Source organism: Gorilla gorilla, chromosome 7 (genome assembly GCF_029281585.2).
Source record: "Gorilla gorilla gorilla isolate KB3781 chromosome 7, NHGRI_mGorGor1-v2.1_pri, whole genome shotgun sequence".
Classification (NCBI taxonomy): Eukaryota; Metazoa; Chordata; class Mammalia; order Primates; family Hominidae; genus Gorilla; species Gorilla gorilla.
Window position 1 is genome coordinate 84,559,576 of NC_073231.2, and position 24,169 is coordinate 84,583,744.

The window sequence follows — 24,169 nt, forward strand, 5'->3', positions numbered from 1 at the left end:
TAAAGCATCTGACAAAGGGATCCCTTTCCTCAACAGCAACTTCCCCACCTCTTTCTCTCTCCTTTTTGCTTGAGAACGCAGTTTTGCACTTGTCCTTCATACCAATAACTGGAGGGTGGGAATTATTCAGAAAGCCTGTGTTCGACACCCCATCTGTTCATTTCTGACAGCAATATATAATGTAAGGCTATAAAAACTTGAAAAATAATGCAACATAAAAAGGGATTGACTCAGCTCCAAGCGGCCATAAATGGTAACAAATACCACTGGATGATTTATTTCATGCTGCAATCTTTACAGTAAGTCATCTTTCAGACATTTCCTTGTGACAGGTTTTAATAATATTAATGCCCAGAGCAATCCAAATCATCGCCAATAGACGTATTTATCAAGCTGCCAATCCGAGTAAATGAAATTCTATAAGCAATAATGTAACATGTTTAAAAGAAGCTAATAAAACAAGTCAGCAGAGAAATATTACTTCAAAGTATTCTCTCCCTCTAATCCAGTCCTGCATGTTATACAGCCAAAATGCAAATCTTTCCATACTTGATTTATTGCTCCAAAAATACCAATGACCTTTTCCCAAGCTTCTGTATATTCACTCTCATACATTCATAAAGCCTGCAGTACATCCTGCCAGAGTTGCTGTACGCTGGAGTGCTTAGCGTTTATTGTTATGTTTGTCTTGCTTTCACGCAAGTACTTGATTGGCGGTTGGAGTGAATAACATCTAAGTTTCCAAGCCTTATTAAAATGTAACAAATACCCGAACCATAAACCAATCTTTTACAGTGCCCACTCGAGACAGGCCTTCCAGAAGATCTGAGAAAGTGACTTGAGCAAAGTCCTAGTGATTTACTATTATAGACGCCAGGTAAATTTCACCTGAGGGAAAGCCAATCAGGTTTGCTTTGCTTTGTACTAATTTTTTTCTTATTCCTACAGATCACAGAATGCCAGCTGTTGAAGCATTCGGCATTTCAAATGCAGCTCAAGACCTGCCTCCTGCAGGAAGCCTTCCTTATTAATTTCCCCAATTTTCTGATCTCTAGCACAATACCTGACCCATCCCTCAACACAGCTTTCTCATGAATAAATTCATGAAAGCACAACGCATATCAAAGGCACTCAACAAAGATTAGATGGAAATATGCTCTGCATTAATTTATTCAATCGATTCTGCAATTAATTGATAGCTAATTTTTCTTGCATACCAGACATACATTTCTCAAGGTTAGATTTATACCACAAGTGTGTGCTATACCGCTGAGTACCTAGTAGGTATGGCAAACATGTAATTTTATATAAAATTACAGCATATATGGGTATATATATAACCTAAAAATATATTTTTATATATCTCATATATTTCATATCTGTGTGTGTGTGTATATATATATACACACACACATACATATATGCCTGAATTGCACAAGTACTTGATTGGCAGCTGCAGTGAATAACGTCTAAGTTTCCAAGCCTTATTAAAATGCAAGAAATACCCAAGCCATAAACCAATATTTTACGGTGCCCACTCAATGTAGGCCTTCCAGAAGATCTGAGAAAGTGACTTCAGCAAAGTCCCGATGATTTACTATCATAGTTGCTAAGTAAATTTCACCTGAGAGGAAAGCCAGTCTGAATTTTCCTATATATAAAATTGTTCGTATATAATATATATAAAACATATATTATATAATGTATTAACATGTATTATATATTTATACACATATACAATATAAATATATATTTTATATAAAATATGTAAATACTTTTCAGCATTATCCTATTAGGGCAGATATGTATGTATAACTATATTTTATATATATAAAATATACACATGTCCTAATTGATGTGATAATGCTTAAAAGTATTTATTTACTATGACTATTGTTCTTGTGCTTATTTGGAATAAATCCTTTTGAGTCTCTTCCAAGTCCATATCTGCACTCCTTTACTTCTTTGAGAACTATTTCATCCCCTACCCAATGGTCAAGTTTGTTCCCAATGTCTCCATTTCCTGATATAACACAGAAAGCTGACTTGAGCTGAGTCAGTTGGATACTCTCTTCTTGTCATGAGAAACTGGGAAACTGAGAAGCTAGTCACCTAGTTTGTGGGCAGGGATATGACTTCAGGACAGGGACAACCATCTGCTGCTTTACAGAGGTAAAGACAGCGTTTGTATGGAGGGTGAGGTCTACACCACAGCTCACATGGACCCGTGGTAGAGTGCAGCTGACAGAGCAGCCTCCTTGGGTGGGGCACACAGATTTCCCATTCCTGGTTCCAGTCTCACCTGAAGGCCAACATCACTTTCTCCCTTAGAGTTTTTCTGATCTGAAATTCCTTATCAGAAATTTTCTTGTCTTTATTTTTAATTGGTTTCTCTTACTTGCAACTAATTGGGCATTATTTTAAATACTTTTATTTTATTGCTAAATCAGCTTTTTAAAATACCACATGAGAGACATATTTTTGTTTGAAAAGAGATCATTCTTTATAATGAGAAGCTAGATATTTTTGGGATGTTAATAAAATACAAAGTCCTTTTTATCTTGGTAATCTGGGGTATTTAGAGTTGAGTTTTGGAATATTCTTGGAATGCAGTGAGAATTTATTAGGCAAAGATGGGAAAACAGAAGCACATTCTATGTATACACAAAGGACCAAGGCAGATAAGAAGTATAATGCATATTTGGACAAGTGAGAGGGTAGAATATAGTTCGAGTTTAGAGGGCTTTTGAGAGATAAGAGCTATATGATAACGGGCATTGTTAAGGATTTTGATCTCATTCTTAAGGGCATGGAGAAATCATTCCAGGGAAGCAGTATTTCACATTTTCATTTTTTATGCATCCCTCAAGCTGTGATATAAAAATGGAGAAGAAGGGACAAGTGTAGATATGGGAAGACCACACCAGAGGATATTTCAGTGTTTGTCTAGGAAGAGAAGACAGTAGCTTGATTTGGGATTAGAATTAAAAATGGAAAAACTAGGCCAGGTGTGGTGGCTCATGCCTTTAATCCCAGCACTTTGGGAGGCCAAGGCAGGAGGATCACCTGAGATCAGAAGTTTGAGACCAGCCTGGCCAACATGGTGAAACTCCATCTCTACTAAAAATACAAAAATCAGCTGGGTGTGGTGATGGGCGCCTGTAATCTCAGCTACTTGGGAGGCTGAGGCACGAGAATCTCTTGAACCCAGGAGGCAGAGGTTGCAGTGAGCCAAGACCATGCCATTGCACTCCAGCCTGGGCGACAAGAGTGAAACTCCATCTCAAAAAGAAAAAAAAAAAAAAAGAGGAAAAACTAGAGATTTAAGAAATCCTTAGGAATAAAATAGAGAAAGCAAGAGGCTTGACTGAGGAAGCATGTCTTCCTCACTTGATTCTATGAATCCTTACCCCAACTGCTAGCCCAGATGTGAGGAATCTGCAGCCCCTGCTGGGTTCACTGTGGATCGTCTGCTTTGCCCTTTGTTTTTGCTTATTTTAGAGTGTGTTTCTAAGTGCAGGTAACAGAGAGTTAGAGAGAAATCAGGTGCTTGGGAAAAGTGTTGATTTTATAATTGCATTCTCTAATTTGGTATAGTAAATTATTTTTCCAGAATCCAGTTGCTCTTCCTACTTCTCTGTTTCTTCTCTTGTCTCCTCATCTCCTTTCTGCTTCAGTGCTCCCATCACCAACATCTGGCCTTGTGTGTGTGCTGTGATTCTCAGGGTGGAAACAGGCCAGCCAGGGGGTATATTATTAGACAAGGGTTTGGAGAAGCCTCTTATCCCCTGACATTTTTATATCCATACCTACATACACACCTACCTTGGAAAGTACTGTTTCATCTCTCTTCTCTACTCTTATTTCTTTGCTTGAAAAAATACCAGAACCAAATGTAGTGGCTGCAAGGTGAACTGAAGGAGAGGAAAGGAGGAAGAAGGGGGAGGAGGAGGAGAACTTGAGGCAGCGCCACAGATCTGGAGGTGGGGATAAGAATGTCTGGTGACAGAGCACCTCATTAGGAATGCCTACCCTGCCCTACCTCCAAGAAAGAACATGGTTCTAGATGGGAAGATAGACCTTGAAAGACTGTTGGAAGGAGGGATAGAATCAGGGTTGACAGAGATGATCTGTTTGTGTAATTATACAAACATGTTTCTTCTGTGATCTTATTCCTGATTCCCTAAAGACTGAGAGTCCTCTGACATAGCTCTTTGACTTTGAAAAACAGAAAAATGTAAAAGCCACCCAGGGTGGTTCCTTGTCTGTTTTCTTTTTTAACGCATTCACCCAAATCTTTCCCAATTAGCTGTAAAGAAACACAGATAGAATCTATGTAGAGAAGTCAAAGCCTTATGCCAGTGGGTTCATAGATTTTGTATTTTTGCTCAGCTCAGAACTTGTCCTGTGTCGGCCTAGGGGATGCATGATGGAAATCGATTAGCTTGAGTGGGACCTCGGTGGCTGTGGGCAGGAGATACTGGAACTGTTCCTGGAAGACTAAACTCACAAGCCAAGCAGATACTGGCCCTAAAAATCCCTTCAAATTGTCTTTTGCCTCTGAGCTATCTCTAAGTCTCTTAAAACTGGTTTCCAAGGCTGATCCATTAAAGAATTTCTCAAAGGAATAAAACAGAAGTCAAGTGAGAAAAAAGAAAGCACGTTGCCCATGGTCCTGGCAGCAGATACCTACGCTGTGGGCAACAGCTGAAACCAGGGATTTTTAGAAAGAAGGTCTCTGGATATTTATATTTATACCTAAACAGTGTAAAATCCAGGCACCAGGCTTGACTGAGTATAAAATCAAACAATATTTCAGTTGAAGCAAAGCTAGCTAATCTGCACGAAAATATTTTTCATAAAAAATATTCTATGAACTAGAAATTTTAATGTGCTCTTTACTTGTAATAAAATGGGAATATAAAGGTATTAATCATAATTATTACATGCAGTAAGTAAATAAAAACTGGACATTTTTATTTTGGAAGGTCATTTGCACTGTTCTCAATTACAAAGCCCTATCACTGGATTAAAAGGCTACTTTGAATCAAAATCTGTAAACTTTGCCACTCCTTATTTTTAGCTGTTCTAGATCTTCCAGTATATATATAATATATCTGTAATGTGTGTGTGTGTATATATCTCTGTAATGTATATATGTTATATATAATAACATATATATAAAACACTATTATATATCTGTAATATGTATTATATATCTGTAATGTATATATGTAATGTATGTATGTATTGGTATGTATAAATAAGTCATACATATGTGTGTATATATACACACACATACATGTGATTTATTTCGGTTGATTCTTATGTAGCAACACCAAAATCTTTCCCTAAAGAGTAATTTATCTGCAATAATGCACTAGCAATTCCAATAAAATGCATTAAAATATTTCTTCCATTATCTAAACAGAACATTTTAGAAGTTTGAGACGGACAGAAAATGGCAGCTTCTTTCACATTTATACATGGCCTTACAATTTTTTTTAACTAGCTTTTTCCCCACTGGTACCTTAAATGTAGATGAGATATAATACCACCTACATTCATTAGGAGGAAACCAGGAAGCAGAAGGGCAACAACCTGGCTGCGTTATGATTGGAAGTGGGCTTAGAACCCCTCTGGGAGGAACAGAGGGGTTCTAAGGAAGGAACAGAACCCCTCTGGTGGAACAGAGAGCAGGGAGGGAAAGGGACGTTCAAGGAGAAGAATCTGTTAAAGGTGCCTTTTCTTAATCTTCTCTCGGCAAGAAAGGTTTTCCCAATTAAATGGGGACTGTTACACACTCCATACTCATTTGTTCTTGATGTTTATTTTAAAAGGTATAAATAATTGTACGAAAGCCAATAATATATTGTGCTGGGTAAGCTAATAATCTATAGTGTTGGGTAAACAGCCTTTATATTTGATGCTAAATTGAGGAGGACAATAATGGTTGTGTCCTTACCTAACCCACAGAGCCCCAAACACTCCTCATGGGATGAAGCCCGGCTCAGGGATGATGCCACCAAGACCTCCTGCCCAGGGAGGGCACGTGGTGGCACCTGTGCCTGGGACATCACATGAATGTCCTGCCACTCTGTACCATCCTTGAGTGAGGGTAGAGTGGCGTTCCCACTATGACCCTGTGAGCAGGGGAAACTCCAGATTTTAAAATGAAAATGAGGGCTTATTTCTTATCTTTATATAAGGACTGCCCCCACAGAATTCTATATAATAATCTACTCATTTAGAGTGTAAAACAGAATAGCATTTAGGAAAAAAAAATGATTTCCACATGTTTTAAGGAACATGACTATTGCTTAAAGCGAGATGGGCTTATAAATAAAAAAGAATGGTGACTACTAGGCTTTTCCTGGGGCTTTGAAGAGAATTGAGTAGGTTTCCAGGGAGTCAGATTATTTGGTTTACTTCTTAGCACTATCTGCAGCAATATTTCAGAGTGAAATAAGTAAAATATCTGTTCCTTTTCATTTGGCAGCAGAAAAGATCTAGGGAAAAAAATAAATAAGAAATATGTAATCCCCACGGTGTAATCCCACGGTATGGAAACTCACTTCTCTTAAATACCTCCCTCTGGCATAATTGACTTTTCATGTGCATTTTAATAATGATATTTCAGCTGGTTGCAAGAGATTTTTTTTTCTCCTGTTGTTGTTGTTGTAAATTATGACTTGGAAAAAAAGTGTTATAAATCTAATTACATTTTCACTTATATTAACAAGTCAGCACAATCTTCCAGCATGTTTACCAAGCAATTCCAATATTTACAGCTGACCTAATTGGTTGTGGGGTAGAAGCAATGAACAATATTTTATTGTCCTGATCGTTGCGCATGTGCTTAAGACAGCTGCCAACTTGTAAAGCTGCCCAGCAACCCTGAAGTTCTGCCTGCCTTGTGCTTGCAGTCCTCAGCCAGCTGTGGAACAGAGATCAGGGAGAGAAAAGGGCGTTCAAGGAGAAGAATTTGTTAAAAGTGCCTTTTCTTAACCCTTTCTTATTAGCAAGAAAGATTTTCCCAATTAAATGGGGATTGTTACAGACTCCACACTCACTTGTTCTTGATGTTTATTTTAAAACATATAAATAATTGTATAAAAGCCAATAATATATTGTGTTGTGTAAGCCAATAATTTATAGTGTTGGGTAAACAGCCATTATGTTTGATGCTAAGTTGAGGAGGACAATTATGGTTGTGTCTTTGACTTTCACTATCAAAACTGGCGTGGTCTTAGGAGCCAAGCATGGGTCTAATATAGGTGAAGAATTCTTACATTCTCATATCTTTAAAGAAAGGGGTGGAGGTGGGGGCCAGGGGAAGGAAAGAAAGAAAGTAATTATTCTTAGTAGGCAAGGACCACATTGCTTCCTGGGGAGAATGAGACAGGGTCTACCTCTCTTATTACTAAAGGTGAGTTCTGCTGCCACTTTGCCACCCCCACAAGATGTAAATTGTTGGGGTTTTTTGTTTGTTTGGTTGGTTAGTTTATTTTTTGAGATGGAATTTCGCTCTTGTTGCCCAGGCTGGAGTGCAATGGTGCAATCTTGGCTCACTACAACCTTCACCTCCCAGGTTCAAGCAATTTTCCTGCCTCAGCCTCCTGGGTAGCTAGGATGACAGGCGTGACGGGGTTTCACCATGTTGGCCAGGCTGGTCTCAAACTCCTGACCTCAGGTGATTCACCCACCTTGGCCTCCCAAAGTGCTGGGATTACAGGCATGAGCTACTGTGCCCCGCCCAAGATGTTAATTGAAACAACATTCATCTCTAAGTCCTCTGTCTTACCTACTCAAACTATTGGTGTTAGCACAAATGCAGAATTTTAATATTAGCAGAAAGCTGCTTTGCGGTGACTCTCCAGACCTTGACTTCAATTATTTTATGGGAAACTCCTGACTCTTGTGTAGTGATAATCGCTAGCATTTATTGAATGCTTACTACTCAATGCTGGGAACTTCTCTCAAAGTCTTATACTTAATCTTCACATCATTTCTATGAGATTGTATTATTTATTTTACTGGATGGGGGATCTGAGCCACAGGACAGTAAGTGACTTGCTCATGGTCACAGAGCATGAACGTCACAGAGCTGTGATCTGACACTCTACAGTTTACTGCTGGAGCCCCCACCATAGTTACAGGGCGGGGCGGCGTCCCCCTTTATCTCTCTTTCTGAAGCCAAAAAGCTAACATAGCATAGCATGCGATAGGCTTCGAGATGTGGTATTGGATGTACATGGAAGACTCTTATTGGACGTTGCCTAAAATTATACCTTCCCTATACGTTGATACCTGAAATTTGTTAGTTAGGGCTTTGTTCCTTAGCTGAAGTCCCTGATCCATGATGAAAGGGAAGCTGCCCCAGAAGGGTTAATATTTTATTCTTCTGTTTTTGCAAATGAAGTTTTAGATAATAGATGTTGATGAGGACATTTAAATACCTGGGGACTGTGAGCCCCTGAGAAAGATGATGATAAGATGTTACTCAGAGGGCAAATAACACAAAGTGAAAATCAGTGAGATCTGCCTACTTCACATTTTTTTTTCTTGGAAACTATGCAAGTCATGTCTCAAGGCCTTGAAGAGAGTTTTACTTAGAAACAGTGACTAAGCTTCGCATAACCTTCACCTTGTCTTATAGAGTTGGTCTTTTATATATGACCCTAAACAGACAAGGTCTCATTCCTGCCTTTTAGGAGATTATAAATGAAATGAAGAATAAAAGCATGCAAATACTAGTTAACTAATGCAAATAAATATATGCACTCAGTAAATGATCAGTCATCCCATAGTAATTTTTATCGCAATGATCTGAGGGCCACTTCCTCATCTTAGCACCCAGCCAAATCAATTTCCATACCTGTAATTCCAGGAGAATTTGTTTTTAGTTTTTTAAAAGACCTGTCCACAGACTCACAAAGATATTTACAAAATGCCTTGTCTCTCCTTTATTATAGTCTGTGAAGCTAGGCAGGATGAGGGAGATGACAGTAACGAAGAGAAATGTTGACTTTTCTATGGTACAATTCTGATGCTTTTAAGAAGCCTGAAGCTATTTTTCTGCTATTTTTAAGCAATAACAATAAAATTTTGTTTGCTAATCTGAAGAATCAGATTATTCAATACATACTTGAATTATTGCTCTCTCTCTCTCTCTATGTATATATATATATATATGGTACTTTGCTAGGATTGTGGCACATTGCTTCCCAAAAATGGGATTTTCACCTATGAATACAAAATAAGAACTAGAAAAGAGGTATTTAGAGGATCTGAAGGAAAATATCTAGTCATCTTTTCAAAATTCTTATTCCTATATTCCCTGCCACCCTAACTCTTTCATCTGTCTTTGGAACTCAGGCTCATTGTGATTAAAAGTATAGTTTTTATATGTATATGTGTATGTATATTTTCAATCCTACCTCTAGATTATCCCTATAATTATATGTGAATATATTTAGTCCGGCTGTCTTCTTTGGTCTTGCTATTGAGACCTGATGAAGATATTTATTAAACTTCATTGCAGACACATAGCCCTGCTAGGGATTCTGGTGGTCCCAAATTATACCATCAATTAAAATGAGAGAAAGCATATTTTAAAGGTTCTAAAATGTCAGGTGGAAAACCATAGAATGGGAAACATAAGTGCCAATGGGACTCTTGGGGAAAGGTAACTCTGGAAGATGAAATACTGGCCATACAGTGTTAAGTGAATGTAGATTTCCAGAACATGATTTGAAATGCTACAGAAAAGGCATCACTCAATAGGCTTACATGAATGAAAGAACCAGAGAATGCTTTTGATTTACTAGTTATGGGCTACATTACACTCAAATAGGAAAGTCTATGCTTGTCTGGAGGGAAAGTAGTTTTAAAAGCTTAATATAAAATAAGAAGGGATAAAAGGAATTGCTCAGATAATCTCATCTGATCAGTTTCTGTAGAAAGCTCAGATATGACATGAAAAGAGCCATGTATGGTGATTTCTATCCGATCTTCTGCCCCCACTAGGTGGACTCAGAGGCTGGCTCTCAGTAGGTGTTCAGACATCATTGAGGCTAAAAGATGTGGATTCTCTTGCCTGAATAGTTTGGAACACAGAATTCGATAAAGTGTACAGAACTGAGAGTAAAAAGGGAGGAAGGGCTCAGCTTCTTTTCCTGAGACAACGGGGTATGTATGGCAGAGGGGGCATGAAAATGACAGGTCATAGGGACTGGTGTCTCAGGAGTCATGCATGAGCATAAATTATGTAGGGCTGGAAATAGATGTGCCAGAAAAGAAACAAACAACTTATCCCAGTTGGATTGAAACTCTTACATCCTTACGGCCAGTGCACTACTTACTAGCAAGCTTCCAGCTTGGCAAAGCCTATCCTGGCAGTCCTTCTGGATGGACTACAGTTTGGTTGGAAATGAAAGACTGCCATAGGATGACTGGAAGGCACTAGAAAATAGCCAAGGAAGGAGCTGGAATTGCCATGGAAAAGAATGTTCTGGAGGGAGAATGGCAAGCTATAGGCAGACTTGGACATGGCAAAGTGACCTTACCAATGGGAACTACTGCATCGTAGATCTTCACTGAAAACCCTGCTGGTATGCTTGTCAGGCTGGTTGTCTATAGATGGTGGTTGTAGACAGTGAATTAAATCTTGTGAGGTCTTGAACTCTGTAACCTCTCCACTAAAATGTGAAAGAAAGTGGTAGCAAAAACGTAGAAGTCTAAGAACCAGAGACATGATGGCAGAGGGTGACAGGAAATACAATGACAACAACAGCATGAAACATTTTTCACTTGCTGTATTTTCACTATGTATATTAGGCACTACATAAGAATTGAATCAGTCCTGTCTCAACCAATCCTCACAACATTTCAATTAGATTCTAATATCATCTCATTTTACAGATGAGAAAACTGAAGCTTACAAGCTAAGAAGATGGCGATCTGGAGCTCATGTCTGCCATAGGTGCTATTGCTCATGGCTAATATTTGTGGACCACTTATCCTTGAAAGAACTAAGCCTGGCTTGGACATTGGCAAAGAGAGAAAAAAATAGCATTTACCGTCCCTGGTATCTGTAAAAGAACATAAAGAGGATGGAGATGAAGTTGATATTATAAATGTGATCTCATTCATAGATACCATTAAGACATGGTGAGAAGGGATGTTATATGGAAAAGCATTTAGATTTCAATATGGGCCATAAGTTGACTTAAGCAGACCCAATAGGGAGAATTTCCAGGGAAAGTGTGATAGGGCCAAACAAAACAAGCATTTCTATTAAAAACGTTTTCCTCTCCTGGCCCAGGTCTGTTATACAATGCTTGGAAATTTCTGCCTTGTTTCACCGATTAAATATCTTTCTTTCACTACTCACTTGAGATTATTTGCACCTACTTTTTAGAAAGCTGGATAATTTATTGTGGTTATGGTGTTATTAGTCACAACATCATACAAATCAGTTGTATCTAAAACTTTTCTTTCTAATATCTAATTAATATCAGTTTTACTAAAGAAGAGAGTTTTGATAGAGAAGAAGCAGAGAATAGTAAATAATTGTGTGATAGGTAGAATGGGCAAAACTGTCCTAACTCACCCAAAGTGGAATGGCCAAGGTAAAGAAAATGGAAGCTAGGACCAGGGAGCTCCAGAAATGAATGAGATTCATTTTCACTTACTATAAAACACTGCACAGGTCTAACTTTATCTCCCTGAAAAGAAACAGGAAATACTTTCTTTCTCTTATATCATATGATCCCTTGATTTAAGGACATAAAATTCAAGCAAATAGAGCTAATGTTTGTATACTTATTCATTCAACAAATATATATTTAACTCCATCTATTAAACAGTCTTTTGTGTGCTAGCCTGACAACATAACTGCTATTTATAACATTGCTTATTCTATGGGAAGAGAAAGACATCAGGGATACCATAAAATATTGGATAATAACTTTTGTATAAGTTAGGGCTGTCTGTAGTGCTTTAAGTACTAAGAATAGAAAATAGTAGTTTCTGAACTTACTGGAAAACCCACTGGTGGCCTGAAGATTACATCTTTAAAAAATCAAGTTCATTGTCAGCAAAACTATAAATAATAATATGTTGATTTTGGTTTGTGAATATAAGACTATTAATGCATAAAAAATGGATCACAAATAGCACATAGCACATACTTTACATTTTTTTTTCCAAAAATGCCTACTAGTCTCTATTAAGCCATCCAGTTTATTTTACCACTCATTGTTGTTATGGCAAACATAGATCCTCTAGACATATGTTGCCAATTTGCTAGCTGGAACTCCCTTTGTCCTACAACATAAACACAAAACAAACACAAACTGTTTTCTATGGTACTAAGTGGGAGTACTCTACCACTGACCCATTAACACGGTACGTAAGTCACCTGAACTAACCAACTCTGTTGATGAAATATCACAGAGACTCACCCTCAAATGGAACATATTTGTTCAAGGATATACCACCATCTAAAAAACTCTGAAGCGTGGCTCTCGTTTATTTCTTTAAAGCTCTTTAATTCATGCAAACCTACCTTGATTTTGAATTAAGAGTGCAAGGGAATTAATCATCAGCTTTAGCAATCATCTTCATGGGTTACTATCACAATCTCTGGTCTACTTGGGGTCAAAAGCATATTTAGGGATCCCCAACCAGAAATAGGGCTGACAGACTGGGTCTACAGATGAACCAGGTTATCTGGATCCATTCTCCCTTTAGATGCCTGCTTTAAACCATTTTCTTGTTTATTACAGACAACAAGAATTAAAACCAATGGGAAAAATTCTGATATGTTAAATTATTTTTGTTTTTACAGCTGTGCTAAAGAATAGAAAGAAAAGCCAGTGAAACTGAATGGGTAAAATTACATTTGAGAATTTTCTGTGGCGTTTGATTATCTATGGCTGGCCAACCCTTTACCATCACAGAGAAGATGTGGGAGAGAATAAACAAAAGCACAAACATGATTGGAGCGTTTTCTGTGTTATCACATATGTTGTCTTTATGTCTTCACAAACAATTTTCAAGTTTGAATCATGTTTTTATAACAACTTTGCATTAACATAAACATAGTGTACACACACATGCATGCATGCACAATACCAAAATCCAAGACTGTGTTCTTGATAAATTTGAGACTTTCCCACGATACTCTACTGTGCATTCTCTCCTCTTGTCAGGCTGGCTAGCTGCTGCATGGAAAATGCCACATTCCCCCCAGGCTTTATCCATGTTACACTATTCACAGAAGTTGAGATTCCCACTGTCTCCCACCTTTCTAAATCCCACCCCCCACAGGAAGCTTTCTGGAACAATCTTTCCAGCTCTCATTGACCTCGTCTTCCCCTACCTTCTGCCAGAACCATCAATGTAGCACTTGAAAGAGTACCACTTTATTTGGCCTCTGATTGATTAACTGATTGGCTTTTATTATGTGTTTATTTTGAACTGCAAAAATTTTTTATTGTGAAAGTTTTCCAACTTCTTTCCCTTGTACTTTTTAGGAAAGAAAATTAACCTCTCTTTCCTGTATATTTGTACTGATGCATAATATTTGTACATATTTATGGGATACATGTGATATTTTGATATGTGTGTAGAATGTGTAATGATCAAGTCAGGGTATTTAGAATACCCATCACCTCACGAGTGAACCCTTTCTTTGCATTGGGAGCATTTTACATCTTCTCTTCCAGTAATTTTGAAATATGCTATATATTGTTATTAACTATAGTCACTTTACGGTGCTGTCAAAAACTATCACTTATTCTTTCTTTGGACTCTGATTCATTTTATGTGATTCCATCTTGTTTACCCATCTAGACAGCATGGAAGTTGAAACATGATTTCTATATTTTCAAAAGCATCAAGCATGGTGCCTACTTAGCACGTACAGGCTACTCAATAAATGCCTATTTACCAAGGATTTTTGGAGAAAAAGCATCTGCAGATTCCAGTGCTCATCTGTGACTGTTTTGTTGTTGGAAATAGCCAGGCAAAATTTGGGTCCCTGAAATGCCCCAAGACCTTTCCTTCAGCTAGTTCTCAGTGCTTTCCCATAGGCTATCTCATCCACTTTATAAAATCTGGGATTGGAAGGCAAGAAGGGCACAAACTGTAATCCCCGGACTTTTATATTGCTCTTAGAAAGTGCATAAAAGGGAGGGAAAATTGGTGGCTCAGATGTTTGACTCCAACCCCACCTTTGGGAGGGTACAGGAAAATTTCCATTAACCAGACCCAACAATCCAGAATCCTCAGGTAAACAGAAGAGGACTTTGTGTGTGTTAAAAGAAATAGGTACATTGTATCAAAACCAAGTACAAGTAAAAGATTTATTGCAAAATCTACATCATTGGAAGGTTCTGCACTTATTACACTCTCAGCCCAATTCTAAATACCTTCCTCGCTATGAGAATTGATCATTGCAATAATAAGCAGCATTTAATGAGGACATACTAGCAGCCGGGAATCAAGCAAAGTGATTCCTTGGTACCCTTTGACCAACAGCTCCCCATTTCCCCCACCCACTACTTCTGAAAACCACCATTCCACTTTGTTCCTATGAGTTTGGCTATTTTAGAGTCCACATATAAGCGATATCATGCAGTATTTCTTTTTCTGTGTCTGGCTTACTTCACTTAGCATAATGTGCTTTAGGTTCATCCATGTTGCTGCAAATGGAGGAATTTCCTTCTTTATTAGGAGTGAATAATATTCTGTGTGTGTGTATGACATTTCCTTTATCCATTCTTTTTTTGTTTTGTTTTTTTTTTTTTTGACAGGCTCTTGCTCTGTCACTCAGGCTGGAGTGCAGTGGTATGAACACTACTCACTGTAACTTCAAACTCCCGAGCTCAAACAATCTTCTCATCTCAATAGCCCAAGTAGCTAGGACTACAGTTGTGTGCCACCAGGCCTGGCTCATTTTTTTTTTTTTTAATTTTTGCAGAGACGGGGTCTTTCTATATTGCCCCAGGTTGGTCTTGAACTCCTGGGCTCAAGCAATCCTCCCAGGTCAGCCTCCTAAAGCACTGGGATTATAGGCATGAGCTGCTATGCCCAGCCCTATTCCATTCATTTTCTGAATAACACTTAGGTTGTTTCTGTATCTTGGCTATTGTGAATAGTGCTGCAATGAACATGGGAGTACAGAATTGTCTTTGAAATACTGATTTTGTTTTCTTTGAATAAATGCCCAGAAGTAGGATTGCTGGATCATATAGTAGTTTTATTCTTAATTTTTTGAAGAACTTGCATATTGTTTTCCATACTGGCTGCAGCAGCAAAGTGCTTTAAATACCTAATCTCATTTAATCACTATAAAAAACCTACAAAACGTTTATAACATTATGTAATGCCAGAGTATAACGACTCTTTGATGATATATTTACCCTTAGATAATCACAGTTTTTAATCATCAAAGATCTTCCTGGTATATTATCCCTAATAAACTGAAATGTTGTCAAGATATTACAGAGTTATTTTCATTAAAGTTTGGAATGATAGAACTTTTGAATTGCCCCTCTAATTAAGCAGGTCACCCTCCTCCAACTCTTCTTTCTGGTTAGTGCAGGTTTTAGTGTACTAAAAGGCTGCAAGGAAAAGGGCAGGGAGGAGGGATTTGTTGCCCATATTTTGCCGATGCAAAAACTAAGACAATCACATCTTGAACGTATTGGATATAGGGGATTGATTAACAACAGAAAAGCTATTTGGAGCTGCTAAAATTTGGCTCTAACTTACATTTCTAAAGTGCCTGAAAGGTGGTGTGAAAGAAAGTTGGGTATCTAACTTTTGGGTTATTATGGGTACAGATGATTTGAGCAATGGAAGAAAGAGGTGTATTTGATTAGCTTAATGATATGGGCAAGGTGGAGATGATCTCATTTTGGGGAAGAACAATTCCATTGGTCAGTATAGGAGTTTATAAAGCAAATATTCTGGTTTAAATACAATACATATGGCCCACTGATTCTCAAAAAACTATAGGAGACCAGGGTTCTCTGCAGCTTTTACCTGGTGGTGAAGTTTGATATGCTCGAAGTGCTTGCAGATACCCTTGGAGGAGAATCCTGCCCTGATATACGAGAGGAGATTCCCTTCAGACATTTTTTCATTCTCTTTACCGATGGCACTGCAATAGGATAGAAACCTCAGTGAGTTGGCACATCTCTTCACAAGGGATTGTTGGACTATTCCCCTTGGCTGAGCCATTTATAGTCACTTGACTAGGGAAAGGCTGGGGAGTCTTAGCTCTAGCCTAGTTCTAAGAGGATGAATTGTAGCAAACTCTTTGCTTTCCTTCTACAGAATTAGGGAGTGAGAGAGAATTTCAGTTCCATATGGTGTGTTTAAAATAAGTACCTACTCAGTAGCTGCTGCACCTTTCTAATCCATCACCCCTCCCATTTCACCCAAGTGCATTTGCTACAGCATGTCTAGAGGCACCTTAGGACGCTAAGAAAGCATCACTCTACAAAAATCCTGTTTCCTTCCTGCAGATGCTGCCCAGGCTTGCAATTCATTCTGCTTGGACATCACCTCCTTCTGCTTTATGTTTTCTTTGAGGCTTTCTTTATTATTAATTTTGACTTTTGAAGAATCTCGATCTTACAGTAAATGCATATCAAAACCTTTGTGTATTTCGAAATCTGGAAATAACACAAAAGGAAATCATTTTTTCTCCTTCAGTATGGGGATACTACCATGACTTTGAAGGGTGATTATAAGGATACATGCAAGAATGTTGAAATTAACAGATTCAATGAGCACCATGAAGCCACTTTAATATGGAAAAATGTGACAGGTGAGCCATTACTTCTTCCTGCACCCATATGTTGATATACAATCATGCCGTTCTTATCCTGGAACCCAGATTCAATCCAAGAATCATTTCCAACCCTCTGGGCTAGGTAGGCATTGTCACACAATAAGAATTTGCACTTGCTGTTGTGATTTTTAAAAAACATATTCTAAACAATGCTTTGCAAATTAAATGCTTCTCTTCAATTTTCAAAGAGCCTGTGTGATCGGCTTGCCAGAACCTGATTGCTTGGTGATCAGAGATGGAGAGATTGTCTGAGCAGAAGTTCCTAAGGAGGTGGACCACATCAAGGGGCAGTCATCACTGATACTCCTCTTCCCCTGCCCACCCAAGTGGAGAAAGGAGACATGACCTTTTCCTACCGTCTCAACATAAGCATTATTTCTGTACTTGGACTAGCCACAGTGGGGAGTTCACGTGGGACAAGCCCTTAATCCCACTTATCACCTCATTTTGATCAGTGGCAGACAGAAAAAGCCATGAAAATGTCTTGGTATCCCTCTTTCTTTTGATGTAATTATTTTCTGAACCATTCTAATCCATAAAAACATCAACTAAGGCAAAACACACTTCTGGAAGAAGAAGGACATCCTTTGGATATGTGATTTCTCAACTTAAATTGGCAGTGATTGCATCAGCCAGGTGTGCTAAAAGATGGGTTTGGAATTAAGTTTACCCTACCTGTAATCCTCAGAAGCCTTCACTTGACTGATGCTTCCTTATTTCAAGGTTACATTTTGCCCTGGGGGGAATGGCTCGGGAAGGGAACACCCGAAGTAAAATTTGAGCAAGGACTAGCTGTGTTACCAACTGTCAGTCTCTAAAGGCTGGCTGGTTGTGATGGAAACTGGGTTATGGAATGTCTAAGACAACATGCCCGAACTAGCCTAGGAATTATAGAACTTTTAGGACGTCTCTCCTTTTCTCAAAGCCTAACTCTCCAGCCAATAACATTTGTCCCCTGTTAAAAAATGAGGGTTGGGGGAAGGATAAATGGGAGGGGCGAGTGCTTTCTGTGAAACTCTCAAAATCTTTGCTAAAGCTTTGAATTTTTCCTTGAATCATTCTTAAAACCTCATCTGAAAACACATTAATGACTTTTATAATTTTGAAAGCTTTCATAATTATGGAAGAATGTGCATGTGTGTGGGGTGGACAGAACAGCTTGTATGGGGATTGCTGATGTTTCTGATTGGTGTTGACCACCTGAAGGTCAAGGACAAACTGGCCCAAGTTATCTCTTCTGATTCCTTCCAGGTCTAAATTCTATAATTCTAATGGCATTCAGAAAGGAAATTGAAAATTGTTTATTTACCAGGTTGCAAGATAGGGCAGATAAAGAAGTTGCAACAGTTTATCCCCAGTTTCAATATTGCTTCAAATATTTGAGGAAAAAATTTAAGAAAAAAATAAGACAAAGTCCCTTCCTCAAGGCAGTAGATAAGCAATGAAGTTTCTCTGATCTCATTCTGTTTGATCATTTTATTTATATTTTTTCTATCTATCTATTATCTATCTATCTATCTACCTACCTACCTGCCTATAGCTAACAGTGTGCAATATATTTTAAATCTATTTTAGGTGAGGAAAGTTGAAATGGATTTTTCCTAACACTTTAGCTAGACTGTTAATGTCTTGTCATGACTTACCATGAGTTCCCTATGGATACCTTACAGATTTCTAGATAAAGCACTGGATACCAAAAAAAAAAAAAACAACAAAAACAAAACAAAACAAAACAAAAAAAAAAACATGGGATCTGAGACCTGTAAATGACTAGAAAAAATGAAAGTCCTTCTAAATACATGGCCAACATTTTGGTTATCTTTCTCTTTCAAAAAGCAATTCCCTTGAAAGCAACAAGCAAATCTTTCCTTTTCTGGAATACGTGATAGGACTGCATTTTAAGAAATGCCTCATATGTGATTTCCATATGGATAGCAATAATTCCACTTATTTCTATCTCCCTCAAGAAGTTTTATCATTGTTCAAATGAGTGAAAATAATGCCTATATTATTCAGATTATCCCAAATCTTCTCCAATTTACTAAATAGCTAAATTGTTGCAATTATTTATAAAATGTAGTACTTTACCACTCATTGTGACATTCCTAAAAAGTGATATTACATATTCTAGATAAAAACCACTAGTTTTAGAAGCTGAAAAAGCAACAGGGCAACAGAGCAAGCTCATGCCTTAGTCTTGCAGAAATGGGGTAACGGTCGCCTATCTATTCCTTATTTATTTACGTATCCATTCATGATCAGAATGTCATAAAAATTGTTATAGCTATGAAAAACGGCATGGATTGGCATGAAAGGAGACCAGAGCCAGGGAGACCAAGTAGAAAGCTATTGTAGTCACTAGGATGAGAAAGAAGGCCTCAGCTGGGGCAGAATTAATGCTAACAATTGGAAATCATGGAAAGCCACACTCAACTGTACCATTAGAAGAATAATTGCAAGTGACACAAATATAGGAGTGCAATATATCTGTGTAGGGTCTTTACAGACTTGTTACCAAGTTGCTTTTCTTTTTATTGAAATTTGGTGGACATGTGGTCCTGAACTCTTAGAGAAGAAAGTATGCAGGAACCATCTTCTATTCTTTCTCCTACCTAACCTAAGACCATGGGACCTCTGACTGTTCTTCATTGCTGTTAAATAAGCTAAGCTGGGAAGATGAGCTGGTAGATTCATTAGGGTAACTAAATCTCTACCTTATGTGTTTAGAGTTCTCCTCCCTAGGAAACGTTGGCTGGGGTCATTCCTCCTTAAAAAGGTCAATTAATAGTCTGGAATGTTTATAAAAAAAAAAAAAGTGACCCAGGGCCAAACCTAAAGAAAACTGTAAAATAAAATAAATCCATATTTGGACCACCTACTCAACCAATTTCTTGTCATTTTTTTTCCTGTCCCTAACTGTTTTTGCACTCTCTTTCCAATTTCCTTTTCAGAATTCTGCTTTCCATTAGATTTGACTCTATTGCAGAATATTAGCATTTTAATGCAGACTCTAAAACAGTTCTCAAGGGATGGGGATTAGGGGAATTTGGGCACAACTTTCCTAAGGGCTATTTTCAAATTGCCCATTCCCTCTACTCTATCACATGTAAAGATTCTTATGCACCCCTCCTTGCCCTGGTTGAATACTACTATTCTTAAATCCTAGGTGTTAGAAACTGCAATGAAGAAATAGCAGGTAGTGAACTGTAGAGTTGAGGCTGAGAAACTTCACGCCCAAAAACTTATCTAATTCCATTAAGAAGAAGGTCAGAAAGACAATTATTCCTCCTACTCTGAAGGCTTAGCCCTACTGGTGTTTATGCTGTGAACCCAAAAATCATCAGGGGATGGGCCGGGCGCAGTGTCTCACACCTGTAATCCCAGCATTTTGGGAGGCTGAGGTGGGTGGATCAAGAGGTCAGGAGATTGAGACCATCCTGGCTAACATGGTGAAACCCTGTCTCTACTAAAAATACAAAAAATTAGCTGGGCATGGTGGCAGGCACCTGTAGTCCCAGCTACTCAGGAGGCTGAGGCAGGAGAATCACTTGAACCTCGAAGGCGGAGACTGCAGTGAGCTGAGATCGCACCACTGCACTCCAGCCTGTGCAACAGAGAGAGACCCCATCTCAAATTAAAAAAAAAATCAGGTAATGGGTTAAAATAAGTATAATCTACTAGGAATTCTCTTTCAATTCTTATTTTATCTGTATTTCATTGATCGAAAAAAATAAAAAGATTCCTTTTGAGTTTGTGCTCCCATGGGTGGCATAATAATTATCATATATGCAGAACTTACTATTGGCCAGCCACTAGGCTTAATGCTTTTTATATTAATATAACCAATTTATATATTCTTTATGTACTGATATTCTCATTTAACCTTCTGAGATATGCATTGTTATTGTCAACATTTCAAAAAACTCTGAAGCACCTTGAAAATTTCAATAATTTGCCTAAAGTCCCACAGTTAGTAAATGGCCAATCCAGAATTCATATTCTTAACCAGCACTCTATGTTTCCTCTGTAAAATATTTTATTATGAATTTAATTGGAGAACCTCTAGTGTGGTTCTAGTTTGAAAAAATGGAAGTAATCAAAAAAAGAGGGATTCAGAATTATAGAGCACCAGATTTGAAAAGGGCCATAGACACTGAGAATTCCCCTCTTTGGAGATGATTAATTACACTGAGAACCCAAAAGCTAATATTTTTCGCCAACCACAGTAATCAGTGGAATAGCTGTGATCACAACTCAAGTCTTCCGGGTTCTCATTGAGTATAGTAGCGGGGAGAAACTAGTGGGACCAAGGAAATTTAATGAACTCATTAAAGAGATAACTGTTTGAAGGGAGTGGACTGAGGATATTCTTAACTGGCTCTAAACCCATAAAATATTCAACCTGATAATTGTACTAATTCAGTCAGTGTAAGGTTTCTATGTTGTCATTTATTGGTAAGTTCCTAAGCCCTTTTTGAAAGTTAATTCTCTAAGAGAATGCCCATATGTTATCATGACATTTAAAACTATGTGGTCTAGCAGCCTCTTTCTAAAATAATGTTCTCTTTTGGCACATTTTAGTTAGAACCAGGATCTCCAGATTCCAACTGACACACCAAGCCATTGACCTGTGAGCATTTCATGGTATTCTGCTGCCATCATCTGGCAAATTGAAGTCAGTAACAGTTGATCGTTTGCTGCTTGTTGCTTTAGAATCTCAGTACCAGATTAATAGAGTTCCAGCTGGAGTGGAATAGACTTGGTAATACTGGTGATTGGGGATCAGTATAGGGTAGGAAAAAGAAATTATTCTATTTTAAGAGTAATGAAAGATTCTGAAGAGTATGATGACTACACTGAAGCTAAGAAACTAGATTGAAAATTGAAAGTCTCATTAACTTATCCCTAGATATCATAAAATACATGTCATAGAAGTGGGTAAACTTTGGCATGTCTACAATCATAAAGGCAGAATCCTCCTTTTTATACAGAAATATTTTAACATTTATACTAGAGCAACTTCCTGTTTTAAAATATTTATAGTAAAGTCACAAAAGTCAGCTAAAAAGGGATGATTATTTCTCTTTATAAAACATTTTTGTTTGCAGAATGACAGAAGCATATGCATGTGTGTGCTTGTATGTGTAATTTCTTTTCAGAAAGTTTGGTTTGTACACTGTGTTTAACGGCCTATATATACTGCATGAAACTATACTAAATTTACATACAATAGGATGACATGTATAGTGAGATTATACTTTTTAGTGTATTATCTTGTTCTTTTTTATGGGCCTTTCCTTTAATGGGACTTTCTTCCTATTTAGTCAGACTCATCCATTGCTTCAAAAAAGATTCACATTTTTACTGAATGTAAGGAGTCCATGTTTAAATTTCCAGTCCCAAAATAAAGTCTTGAAGACATTTTAAGAAAAAATATTCTTCAGATTCAAGCATTCAGTTGAATTACCCTGTAGAAATAAGGATTTCAGGATGTAGATAACAGGGATTTCAGGAAATTACATATGAACAGTTTTTTTTTTTTTTTTTGCCATCCTTGAAATTGTCTTAGACTTTCAAGGGCAAGTACAAAGATTCACAGAAGATAATGTTAAGACAGAGCCTTTAGTTTTGGGTGTGGAATAGCAGCAGCAGAAGCTTCATAAACTGGCTCCTCAGTGAAACAGCCCTAACTAGTGAAGTTATCAAAACATAAACACACACACATTGAAAATCTCTAGAAATTGTTCTGTGAACATATAGCAAATGAAGAAAACTTGTGGCTGGGTGCAGTGGCTCACGCCTGTAATCCCAGCACTTTGGGAGGCTGAGGCAGGTAGCTCACCTGAGGTCAGGAGTTCAAGAGCAGCCTGGCCAACCTGGTGAAACCCCATCCGTACTAAAAATACAAAAATTAGCTGTGCGTGGTGGCAGGTGCCCGTAATCCCAGCTACTCGGGAGGCTGAGGCAGGAGAATCACTTTAACACGGGAGGTAGAGCTTGCAATGAGCCAAGATCAAGCCATTCCACTCCAGCCTGTGGAACAGAGCAAGACTCCTTCTCAACAACAACAACAAAAACAAAAACAAAAACAAAAAAAACAAAAAACAAAAAACAAACAAACAAAAAACAAAACAAAACAAAGAAAACTTGTATTCAATAAAATATACTAAATCTTAGTAAGGGCAGAAAGAATCTTTGGCACTTGAACCACAGACTGCTTCCTTTCCTCCAAACCCAGCTGGGTGTGATAAAAGCTTCATTCTGGACAGGTGTGCTCAAGAATGCAGGGCTCCCCCTCCCTCCAGCTCCCAGTCAAATGCTGTGCTATGTCCCTGTGAGGGACACGGCCTCAGTATTTCTCATCCCCTTCCCACTCTGTGTTGCAGAAACTAAGTTTCAGGTGAGTGCAGCCTAGAGGATAGAGACTTTCTTACTCTTCACAGCTCTCATTTATAGGTGAGGCTCTGTTTAGGTATCACAGGATGAAAACAATGAAGCATTAATCTCCCTGACTCCAGCTCACCCCCAAGGCAGAGGTTTCACAGTGGGAGAAGCAAACAAAGAAAGCCAGAGGCTACCACCAGTGCTAGTGTCCTACTCATAAAACAGGTGTGTCACTTCAACAGAGGAGGTCTTCTTTTCCAACACCACCCACCATCCTGCAAGCTTGGGAGCAATGGCTCAGAGATTTTGCCCAGGAGGAGAGGCAGGCCATAAGAACAAAGAGCTCTGAAGCTCTGCCCAAAGGAATTGATTTTACTTGGAACAGAGTATCAAGAATTTCAAGCCCAAGGGTGCTTTTTGACAACTGTGATTTTGGTGGTAAACAATTAATTGGAGGCTAGTAACTCCATGAGAACAAGATAAACCATAAGTCAGAATTTACCATAGTGAACCAGAAAAAATACAGTTAATAACCGTTCTCTTAGGGACAGAACAAACTGCAAAGACTGGTCTTAGAAACCACTCTTACAAAGGGGCCCAAATTTAATTGCGTAATACTGTGGAGCGATAGATAACTCAGGCATAATAAAAAACAATAATAGGCAGCCTGCTAGTGTAGTCTAGGAACTGGGTGTGATACTAACAGAAGCGGAGAGCTTACCATAGAGATCAGGGAAAGAGACCATTAAAACGAGCCCTGCTAAAACCACTGTAAGCCCAATGGTTGTTAACCGCTGTAGTCCAAGGCTGCACTCTCCAACGAGCAACATCAAAGGCTTCAAACTTAGGGGAAATTTATTTTATAAAACAGTTCAGCCAAGTCACTAACCCACTAACTAAACAACCAGCGACAAC

At 38.2% G+C, this 24,169-nt stretch overlaps 1 protein-coding gene across 1 annotated transcript in view; it reads right to left on the reverse strand.

The window, feature by feature from the left end:
• KCNU1 (potassium calcium-activated channel subfamily U member 1) overlaps positions 1–24,169 on the reverse strand; it is a 149,775-nt gene that overhangs the window by 55,428 nt on the left and 70,178 nt on the right. The window contains exon 19 of the mRNA XM_063709355.1: positions 16,057–16,174. Coding sequence (XP_063565425.1) covers positions 16,057–16,174 — 118 coding nt within the window. The remainder of the gene's footprint in view (positions 1–16,056; positions 16,175–24,169) is intronic.